Source organism: Ranitomeya imitator, chromosome 1 (genome assembly GCF_032444005.1).
Source record: "Ranitomeya imitator isolate aRanImi1 chromosome 1, aRanImi1.pri, whole genome shotgun sequence".
Lineage (NCBI taxonomy): Eukaryota > Metazoa > Chordata > Amphibia > Anura > Dendrobatidae > Ranitomeya > Ranitomeya imitator.
In genome coordinates this window covers 36,090,192-36,102,027 of record NC_091282.1, presented here as the reverse complement: position 1 = coordinate 36,102,027, position 11,836 = coordinate 36,090,192, and the positions used below count along the sequence as shown (strand labels likewise).

General features: G+C 45.2%; 1 protein-coding gene across 1 annotated transcript in view; it reads right to left on the bottom strand.

Moving 5' to 3' along the window:
* Positions 1–623: 623 nt before the first annotated feature.
* Positions 624–11,836, bottom strand: part of AMACR (alpha-methylacyl-CoA racemase) — a 38,780-nt gene continuing 27,567 nt past the window's right edge. Inside the window, exons 5-6 of the mRNA XM_069745979.1 lie at positions 10,306–10,492; positions 624–1,173 (exon numbers count right to left, since the gene is read on the bottom strand). Of these exons, the coding sequence (XP_069602080.1) occupies positions 764–1,173; positions 10,306–10,492 (597 nt within the window). The 3' untranslated portion in view covers positions 624–763. The remainder of the gene's footprint in view (positions 1,174–10,305; positions 10,493–11,836) is intronic.

Genomic DNA, 11,836 nt, shown 5'->3' with positions numbered 1-11,836 from the left:
AGTAGCATTGATGACATTATACAGGAGCACTTAGCTGTGTAGCTGTGAATACAACACTGCGGTGAAATAAAATACCAGAAAGTAGCAGCATGGATGACATTATAGAGGAGCATTTAGCTGTGAATCCAATACTGCAGTGAAATAAAATACCAGAAAGTAGCAGCATGGATGACATTATACAGGAGCACTTAGCTGTGTAGCTGTGAATACAACACTGCGGTGAAATAAAATACCAGAACATAGCAGAATGGATGACATTATACAGGTGCACATAGCTGTGTAGCTGTGAATACAACACTGCGGTGAAATAAAATACCAGAACGTAGCAGAATGGATGACATTATACAGGAGCACTTAGCTGTGTAGCTGTGAATTCAACATTGGGGCGAAAAGAAAACACTTAGCCTGGGTATGTATGTGTCCATGCTTATCTTTGCTCCTCTCTCTTTTCCCCTCCCCTCTCCAGACTTTTAACAGGCAGCTGTAATCTGATCGCTCAGTGTGTTTTTTTTATATTCATTTTTGATTTATGCTAAATTAGCTGAAATGACAGCGACCATTGCAACTCGAGCACTGCTAAATGCCAACACACTAGATGAACATTAGAAAATGGAAACACAATATAAAAAAATTCTTCTTTAATTAAAGTCTAATTTCTCAAATATAGATTATTTTATAGTATTATTTTTTATCAAAATTACCAGTAATGAGCCAGTTATTAGTTATAGATGACACGGCTGCTCGTGTCTTCCATGATGTGAGGTTAGAGCTGAGATTTCGGGTTATGGCATGAAATCACTTTAGAAGATTTAAGATCAGAAATTTGTTTAGCACTAAAGCCGTGTTCTGCCAGCACTTCATGTGTGTGCTCCCCGATGAAAGGATCCCTGCTGGAGGACGGCTCTGCGGGGGTTCGGGAGAGCAGCGGGGCCGGCCGCGGACTCACGTCCCCATCATCGTTAGAGAAGAAAGATCCTCGCTCTTTATTGTGCTGGTGGATTGCGACATTGTCGAAGGATAAGACCGGCGTCACGCACGCATCCGTGCCATCAAAGATCTGACACCACTGATCTTGCGTCTTTTCCAAAAACTTTACGGCAAATTGCTTCTTCATTTCGGGCCAATCGGAAAAACTCATCTGATCGGGAAGGTCGGAAGGATCGAGATCGAGTCCTGCGGAGCAGAAAATGATGGAGAATTAAAACAAAGTTTATTAGAAAGTTGTAGAACTTGTAATTACTGATGCAGATTGTGCATGGGCATCAGCAATCCTACTAATTATTATGCTTTATTTTTATTCTTTTGCAAATAATGGATCCAGACTTCAAAGCGCTATTGGCATTTCTATCCGAGCTGCTTCTGTTTGATCATCTGTTGTTGGGTATCCCGGGACCAGGGGCTCCTTCCCTGTCCCTAACACTAGGTGCGCCCTAGCTCGCCCTGTTCCCCAGATTACTTCTGATGGTGAAGACGCCTGGGCCACGTACCTTGCCTTAGCTCCAGAATTTGCCCACAGTCTGTACCCTTCCCCCATCCAGGGAAGAGGGGAGTAGAAGTGTACCGTAATACACCAACCAGATTAACAAGGTAATACGAACAGGGATAAAGGAAAATGCTAATCATACAAATATACTCACACAAACAACAGAGGAATGCATTGGCTAGTGAAGGTTAGGGTAAAACTAAAGTAAGAGAAGGTGGGGAAATAAACACACACCCAAAACCTAGCTACAGTAACAGATAAACGCACTAAATGCCTTCTCCAATAACAACCTTCAGCAATGCAGAATAAGCTAGCCTCTGACAATGAGTGCTATCTAGGACCCAGATTGTAAAGGAAATGGGAGTGGCTAACAGTGCTCAGGTGAGAGCCTTAATGCAGGAAAGCTTCCAGGAGCTCTCAACTGAGCAGATTAACCTCTGCAAGGTGAAGTGCTTCTAATCAGTGCAGGAGTAGGAGAAATCAGACGCTGCGGTCTTCTGGATCCTCTCTGTTGCAGTAAACCCATGACACCAAAGCTGTAACCGACAGCCAACGTCCCGCTGCAGTGGCATGGATCAAACCCTTAGATGCCTCGGTCTAAAGCAATCACAGCACCTTGGTAGTTAGACAAAAGTTATGGGTGTCAGAAAAAGGTAATATAAAAATAAATAAGGTTTTTTTTTACAAAATGTTTTTCAAACTTGAAAAATAGAGGGGAGCAAAAATATTTGCAGCACATTGATCCAGGTGTCTCATTGATAGTCTGTGAACCCGGACTAGAGCCCTGCTAATTTCCTGCAGACATCTCTTCTGATTAGTAGGCCTGGCACAACATGATCGTTGTGGGGAGATGCAGGAATGCTATTGTGACACTAAAAAAAGGGGAACCGTCCTGGTCGAGGGTCCCCGATCTACCGATATAACAAGTGGACTAGGGTCGAGATGCAGGAATGCTATTGTGACGCTAGAAAAAGGGGCACTGCCATGGTCCAGAGGCCCCGATCTACCGATATAACTGGACTAGGGTCGAGATGCAGGAATGCTATTGTGACGCTAGAAAAAGGGGCACTGCCATGGTCCAGAGACCCTGATCTACCGATATAACAAGTGGACTAGGGTCGAGATGCAGGAATGCTATTGTGACGCTAGAAAAATGGGCACTACCATGGTCCAGAGGCCCCGATCTACCGATATAACAACTGGACTAGGGTCGAGATGCAGGAGTGCTATTGTGACGCTAGAAAAAGGGGCACTGCCATGGTCCAGAGGCCCCGATCTACCGATATAACAACTGGACTAGGGTCGAGATGCAAGAAGGCTATTGTGGCGCTAGAAAAAGGGGCACTACCATGGTCCAGAGGCCCCCCGATCTACCAATATAACAACTGGACTAGGGTCGAGATGCAGGAATGCTATTGTGACGCTAGAAAAAGGGGCACTGCCATGGTCAGAGGCCCTGATCCACCGATAAAACAACTGGACTAGGGTCAAGATTCAGGAATGCTATTGAAACGCTAGAAAAAGGGGCACTGCCATGGTCCAGAGGCTCCGATCTACCGATATAACAACTGGACTAGCGTCGAGATGCAGGAGTGCTATTGTGATGCTAGAAAAAGGGGCACTGCCATGGTCCAGAGGCCTCAGTCTACCGATATAACATCTGGACCAGAGTCCAGAGAATCTTCTCGCTCAACTTTAATATTATATTTATGTAAAATTTTGGTATCGCTCAATCAGAGAGACTGGCGTAATAAAGGTATCACAATATATATGCTGAAAAGTGAATAGTATGAAATTTTTCATGCAAAAATCTAAGCTCAAATTGCCATTGTTGTTCAAGAAATTAATAGAACTCAGCCAGCAAGTTGTATGCGTCTCAAAAATGCGCCATTGATAATATAAGTCAGCCTTCAAAAAACATGTCCCTAAATAACACTAACTCCTGATATGCCACAATGAAAATGCAAAAAAAAAATTTTCAGTTTAAAGGGTTAAGACAACGGGAACATTCCATACAATACAGAACATTCCAAAACTGAAGATCTAACAGTCACAAGTTGCATTTGTAACATAGGACGGCTGATCTGCCCTTGGCGGGATAATATCGCTTCTTATTAATGGGCTTCACGTGATTTCCGGAGACAGTCTCATTCACGTTTGTCGCCCCTCTCCCCACTCCTCCTGTCAGACACAATATATCAGCCGTCCAGTAGTTGAGCGCTGGGCATTCACATGCAAAAAATAAAAATGGAAAGGCTTCATGAGTAGAGCAACAAAAAGGTAAATCTGGCGCCCAGACGGGGACACGGTAACAAAGTAATCTAATATGGAGCGTTCCTGGAAGATAACGATGAATCCCGTGCATTATCTGCACACCGAATTATTCCATTAACACAAAAAGTGGATTTAATGCGGTAAAATAGCAAAATGTTATCATCACTCGCGTTTACACAATTGGATATCGGCTAGAAAATGACAGAAGACTACAAAATGCCGGTAGGAAGACGAAATCTGAAAATGAGTGATGGACGAGAAATATAGGAAATTACTGATGAGTTACTACAAGGAAGATAAGAGGGGGGCGTAAAGTGTTCTTCCAAGGACGGAGCGAGTCCTCCGAGCGGGTCCCTGCAGGACGGGGCTGCAGCACAATGGGTTAATGGTCACGGCGACATCCCGGACCCTCATTTCTTTCAATGACCCCACATTAAATTTATGCTATTTGGCCTCTTGTAAAAGTAGATCCAAGAAAGTGAAGGGAATTTCTACACGTCCCGCCACTCATCCCATTGAGAGGATACAGTCAGCCCCACCCTGGCTGATAACAGAGAGAATGCAATGTCGTCTGCAAATAGAGGTGACGTGGACCGTAAAGCTCCCACTCAAGTTAGAGATAAGTTGTCGAAACCCGCTGATTTATTTCAGACCAGCCTCATATCTTGTATGTTTCTCCCACAGCAGAGGATGGCTGAGATTGGGCATATTTATTTTTTATGCCCAATCCTTATATCTGCTAGGGCGATAAGCCTCTACGAGAGGTGACTGGAGGACATTTGTTTTAAGCCCTACCCCTAGCTGTCCCCATCCTAAAATGAAACAGGCAAGTATAAAATTAACCCCTGTGTTATCTGCAGGACATCCCAGTGCACTGATATGTAGCCATGGTGGGGGCAACAAGTGCAGGTTGCAAGAAAATGTCCTGGTATTTTACTGTGAAGCTACAAGCACTGAGCTCAGTGGCTAATATCTGAGAAGCTACAAGCACTGAGCTCAGTGGGTAATATCTGAGAAGCTACAAACACTGAGCTCAGAGGGTGTTATCTGTGAATCTACAAGTACTGAGCTCAGTGGGTAATATCAGTGAAGCTACAAGCACTGAGCTCAGTGGCTAATATCTGAGAAGCTACAAGCACTGAGCTCAGTGGGTAATATCTGAGAAGCTACAAGCACTGAGCTCAGTGGGTGATATTTGTGAAGCTACAAGCACTGAGCTCAGTGGGTAATATCTGTGAAGCTACAAGCACTGAGCTCAGTGGGTAATATCTTAGAAGCTACAAGCACTGAGCTCAGTGGGTGATATCGGTGAAGCTACAAGCACTGAGCTCAGTGGGTGATATTTGTGAAGCTACAAGCACTGAGCTCAGTGGGTAATATCAGTGAAGCTACAAGCACTGAGCTCAGTGGGTAATATCTGTGAAGCTACAAGCACTGAGCTCAGTGGGTGTTATCGGTGAAGTTACAAGCACTGAGCTCAGTGGGTAATATCAGTGAAGCTACAAGCACTGAGCTCAGTGGGTAATATTTGTGAAGCTACAAGCACTGAGCTCAGTTGGGTGATATCGATTAAGCTATAAGCACTGAGCTCAGTGGGTGTCATCTGTGAAGCTACAAGCACTGAGCTCAGTGGGTAATATCTGTGAAGCTGCAAGCACTGAGCTCAGTGGGTGTTATCGGTGAAGTTACAAGCACTGAGCTCAGTGGGTAATATCAGTGAAGCTACAAGCACTGAGCTCAGTGGGTAATATCTGTGAAGCTATAAGCACTGAGCTCAGTGGGTGTCATCTGTGAAGCTACAAGCACTGAGCTCAGTGGGTAATATCTGTGAAGCTGCAAGCACTGAGCTCAGTGGGTGATATTTGTGAAGCTACAAGCACTGAGCTCAGTGGGTAATATCTGTGAAGCTGCAAGCACTGAGCTCAGTGGGTAATATCTGTGAAGCTACAAGCACTGAGCTCAGTGGGTGTCATCTGTGAAGCTACAAGCACTGAGCTCAGTGGGTAATATTTGTGAAGCTACAAACACTGAGCTCAGTGGGTGTTATCGGTGAAGTTACAAGCACTGAGCTCAGTGGGTAATATCAGTGAAGCTACAAGCACTGAGCTCAGTGGGTAATATTTGGGAAGCTACAAGCACTGCGCTCAGTGGGTGTAATCTGTGAAGCTACAAGCACTGAGCTCAGTGGGTAATATCTGTGAAGCTACAAGCACTGAGCTCAGTGGGTAATATCTGTGAAGCTACAAGTACTGAGCTCAGTGGGTAATATCTGTGAAGCTGCAAGCACTGAGCTCAGTGGGTAATATCTGTGAAGCTACAAGCACTGAGCTCAGTGGGTAATATCTGTGAAGCTGCAATCACTGAGCTCAGTGGGTAATATCTGTGAAGCTACAAGCACTGAGCTCAGTGGCTAATATCTGTGAAGCTACAAGCACTGAGCTCAGTGGGTAATATCTGTGAAGCTACAAGCACTGAGCTCAGTGGGTAATATCTGTGAAGCTACAAGCACTGAGCTCAGTGGGTAATATCTGTGAAGCTACAAGCACTGAGCTCAGTGGGTAATATCTGTGAAGCTACAAGCACTGAGCTCAGTGGGTGATATCGGTGAAGCTACAAGCACTGAGCTCAGTGGGTGATATTTGTGAAGCTACAAGCACTGAGCTCAGTGGGTGTTATCGGTGAAGTTACAAGCACTGAGCTCAGTGGGTAATATCAGTGAAGCTACAAGCACTGAGCTCAGTGGGTGTCATCTGTGAAGCTACAAGCACTGAGCTCAGTGGGTAATATTTGTGAAGCTACAAACACTGAGCTCAGTGGGTGTTATCGGTGAAGTTACAAGCACTGAGCTCAGTGGGTAATATCAGTGAAGCTACAAGCACTGAGCTCAGTGGGTAATATTTGGGAAGCTACAAGCACTGCGCTCAGTGGGTGTAATCTGTGAAGCTACAAGCACTGAGCTCAGTGGGTAATATCTGTGAAGCTACAAGCACTGAGCTCAGTGGGTAATATCTGTGAAGCTACAAGTACTGAGCTCAGTGGGTAATATCTGTGAAGCTGCAATCACTGAGCTCAGTGGGTAATATCTGTGAAGCTACAAGCACTGAGCTCAGTGGGTAATATCTGTGAAGCTGCAATCACTGAGCTCAGTGGGTAATATCTGAGAAGCTACAAGCACTGAGCTCAGTGGGTAATATCTGTGAAGCTACAAGCACTGAGCTCAGTGGGTAATATCTGTGAAGCTACAAGCACTGAGCTCAGTGGCTAATATCTGTGAAGCTACAAGCACTGAGCTCAGTGGGTAATATCTGTGAAGCTACAAGCACTGAGCTCAGTGGGTAATATCTGTGAAGCTACAAGCACTGAGCTCAGTGGGTAATATCTGTGAAGCTACAAGCACTGAGCTCAGTGGGTAATATCTGTGAAGCTACAAGCACTGAGCTCAGTGGGTAATATCTGTGAAGCTACAAGCACTGAGCTCAGTGGGTGATATCGGTGAAGCTACAAGCACTGAGCTCAGTGGGTGATATTTGTGAAGCTACAAGCACTGAGCTCAGTGGGTGTTATCGGTGAAGTTACAAGCACTGAGCTCAGTGGGTAATATCAGTGAAGCTACAAGCACTGAGCTCAGTGGGTGTCATCTGTGAAGCTACAAGCACTGAGCTCAGTGGGTAATATCTGTGAAGCTGCAAGCACTGAGCTCAGTGGGTGATATCGGTGAAGCTACAAGCACTGAGCTCAGTGGGTAATATTTGTGAAGCTACAAACACTGAGCTCAGTGGGTAATATCTGTGAAGCTACAAGCACTGAGCTCAGTGGGTAATATCTGTGAAGCTACAAGCACTGAGCTCAGTGGGTAATATCTGTGAAGCTACAAGCACTGAGCTCAGTGGGTAATATCTGTGAAGCTGCAATCACTGAGCTCAGTGGGTAATATCTGAGAAGCTACAAGCACTGAGCTCAGTGGGTAATATCTGTGAAGCTACAAGCACTGAGCTCAGTGGGTAATATCTGTGAAGCTACAAGCACTGAGCTCAGTGGCTAATATCTGTGAAGCTACAAGCACTGAGCTCAGTGGGTAATATCTGTGAAGCTACAAGCACTGAGCTCAGTGGGTAATATCTGTGAAGCTACAAGCACTGAGCTCAGTGGGTAATATCTGTGAAGCTACAAGCACTGAGCTCAGTGGGTAATATCTGTGAAGCTACAAGCACTGAGCTCAGTGGGTGATATCGGTGAAGCTACAAGCACTGAGCTCAGTGGGTGATATTTGTGAAGCTACAAGCACTGAGCTCAGTGGGTGTTATCGGTGAAGTTACAAGCACTGAGCTCAGTGGGTAATATCAGTGAAGCTACAAGCACTGAGCTCAGTGGGTGTCATCTGTGAAGCTACAAGCACTGAGCTCAGTGGGTAATATCTGTGAAGCTGCAAGCACTGAGCTCAGTGGGTGATATCGGTGAAGCTACAAGCACTGAGCTCAGTGGGTAATATTTGTGAAGCTACAAACACTGAGCTCAGTGGGTAATATCTGTGAAGCTACAAGCACTGAGCTCAGTGGGTAATATCTGTGAAGCTACAAGCACTGAGCTCAGTGGGTAATATCTGTGAAGCTACAAGCACTGAGCTCTGTGGGTGATATCTGTGAAGCTACAAGCACTGCGCTCAGTGGGTAATAGCTGTGAAGCTACAAGCACTGAGCTCAGTGGTAATATCTGTGAAGCTATAAGCACTGAGCTCAGTGGGTGATATCTGTGAAGCTACAAGCACTGAGCTCAGTGGGTGATATCTGTGAAGCTACAAGCACTGAGCTCAGTGGGTAATATCTGTGAAGCTACAAGCACTGAGCTCAGTGGGTAATATCTGTGAAGCTACAAGCACTGAGCTCAGTGGGTAATATCTGAGAAGCTGCAAGCACTGAGCTCAGTGGGTAATATCTGTGAAGCTACAAGCACTGAGCTCAGTGGGTAATATCGGTGAAGCTACAAGCACTGAGCTCAGTGGGTAATATCTGTGAAGCTGCAAGCACTGAGCTCAGTGGGTAATATCTGTGAAGCTGCAATCACTGAGCTCAGTGGGTAATATCAGTGAAGCTACAAGCACTGAGCTCAGTGGGTAATATCTGTGAAGCTACAAGCACTGAGCTCAGTGGGTAATATCTGTGAAGCTACAAGCACTGAGCTCAGTGGGTAATATCTGTGAAGATACAAGCACTGAGCTCAGTGGGTAATATCTGTGAAGCTACAAGAACTGAGCTCAGTAGGTAATATCTGTGAAGCTATAAGCACTGAGCTCAGTGGGTAATATCGGTGAAGCTACAAGCACTGAGCTCAGTGGGTAATATCGGTGAAGTTACAAGCACTGAGCTCAGTGGGTAATATCTGTGAAGCTACAAACACTGAGCTCAGTGGGTAATATCGGTGAAGCTACAAGCACTAAGCTCAGTGGGTGATATCGGTGAAGCTACAAGCACTGAGCTCAGTGGGTAATATCTGAGAAGCTACAAGCACTGAGCTCAGTGGGTAATATCTGAGAAGCTACAAGCACTGAGCTCAGTGGGTAATATCTGAGAAGCTACAAGCACTGAGCTCAGTGGGTAATATCTGTGAAGCTGCAATCACTGAGCTCAGTGGGTAATATCAGTGAAGCTACAAGCACTGAGCTCAGTGGGTAATATCTGTGAAGCTACAAGCACTGAGCTCAGTGGGTAATATCTGTGAAGCTACAAGCACTGAGCTCAGTGGGTAATATCTGTGAAGCTACAAGAACTGAGCTCAGTAGGTAATATCTGTGAAGCTATAAGCACTGAGCTCAGTGGGTAATATCGGTGAAGCTACAAGCACTGAGCTCAGTGGGTAATATCGGTGAAGTTACAAGCACTGAGCTCAGTGGGTAATATCTGTGAAGCTACTAACACTGAGCTCAGTGGGTAATATCGGTGAAGCTACAAGCACTAAGCTCAGTGGGTGATATCGGTGAAGCTACAAGCACTGAGCTCAGTGGGTAATATCTGAGAAGCTACAAGCACTGAGCTCAGTGGGTAATATCTGAGAAGCTACAAGCACTGAGCTCAGTGGGTAATATCTGTGAAGCTACAAGCACTGAGCTCAGTGGGTAATATCGGTGAAGCTACAAGCACTGAGCTCAGTGGGTAATATCTGTGAAGCTACAAGCACTGAGCTCAGTGGGTAATATCTGTGAAGCTACAGGCACTGAGCTCAGTGGGTAATATCTGTGAAGCTACAAGCACTGAGCTCAGTGGGTAATATCTGTGAAGCTACAAGCACTGAGCTCAGTGGGTAATATCTGTGAAGCTACAAGCACTGAGCTCAGTGGGTAATATCTGTGAAGCTACAAGCACTGAGCTCAGTGGGTAATATCTGAGAAGCTACAAGCACTGAGCTCAGTGGGTAATATCTGAGAAGCTACAAGCACTGAGCTCAGTGGGTAATATCTGTGAAGCTACAAGCACTGAGCTCAGTGGGTAATATCTGAGAAGCTACAAGCACTGAGCTCAATGGGTAATATCTGGGCTCAGTGTCTAATAACTTACCCTTCAAAAGTTCTTTATAGAATTGGGGCTCGATCGCTCCCACAGCCATGTACTTTCCATCCGCGGTCACGTATGTGTTATAGAACGGCGCTCCGCCGTCCAGCATGTTCTCACCCCGAGGTCTGCTCCACAGTCCTAACTTCTGTGACTTCCACACAAATGACCCCAGATATGCGGCACCTTCCACCTTGAAAAAAGGGAAATAATGGAGTTAATGGAAATGCAGAACATAATAAATTATTTTACTGTATAGGGTGTACGGGATTAGGATTTCTCAGCACTGCAGCGATATGAGAAATTAATAAGCGGCATCACATCTGACTTGGCGGCCGCTTATCTCTTCATACAGTTTAATAGTGGATTCAATGCTCCCCGACTGCAGTTTTTTAGTTGGGGCACACTTATGTGCGATACATATACATCTGCCCAATACCTATCACCAGCAGGAGCCTCTCCCCACTTTGTCTATTCTGCCGTAAACATTCATTTCTCGGTTTACAGTTTCTTTATGAAAGGTGCGAACAAAGAAAACACAATATTTCTCTGTTTGCTTTCTCACGTTAGATATTTACATAAATAACTGGAAGACTTGAGAAAGTACTAACGAGCGGTAACGAGGTGTGATGCATTATTAACGAGTGCGTCCTCAGTTCTCACACTACCCTGGCAATCTGCCAAACGGAATACATTACCAGGGATATATGGCACTGGCCACGATATTGGTCATCGGAGAATCCGCTCATGGTACGAGTAGATGCTCCACTACTTATTTCGGGGCTGGTGCGGTCTACACGACATAATGGTGGACTGCACAGTAGATACAGATGTAGCAGAGCGGAATCAGGCCTTCTCCTCCAGGAGGCTTCTTGTGCTTCAATTATGAGTCACAAAAACCTAATTAGCTCTATCGTTCCCTAAAACTCAAATTAAAGTACTTATAAAATCATGTCCGGGACTTAGACCTCATAAAATTAGACTCGTACGGTAGATTTTACATGTAGCGCCTTGAAAAAGTATGGAACGTTTGTGATCAGCAATTTTCACCTCTCGTCACAGATTCTCTGTCTGGACTGTGACACAGGAATATGCTCTGATCTAAACCATCAATTGTTGCTCTGGCAGGATGTTTAGGGTCATTGTCCTGCTGTACCTACGCCCCAGTCGTAAGTTTTTTGCAGCCTCTAACAGGTTCTTCCCCAGGATTGCCCTGTATTTAGCTCCATCCATCTTCCCATCAACTCTGACCAAGTTCCTTCTGAAGAACAGCCTCCCCACAGCATGATGCTGACACCACCATATCTGACAGTGGGGATGGTGTTTTCAGAGTGATGTACAGTGTTAGTTTTCTGCCACGCATAGCATTTTACATTTAGCCCAAAAAGTTCTCCTTTGGTCTCATCTGACCGGAGGACCTTCTTCCACATGTTCGCTGTCTCCCACATGGATTTTTAAAAAATTACAAACGGGGCTTCTTATGGCTTGCTTTCAAAAATGGCTTTCCAATTGCCACTCTTCAATAAAAGGTCAGATT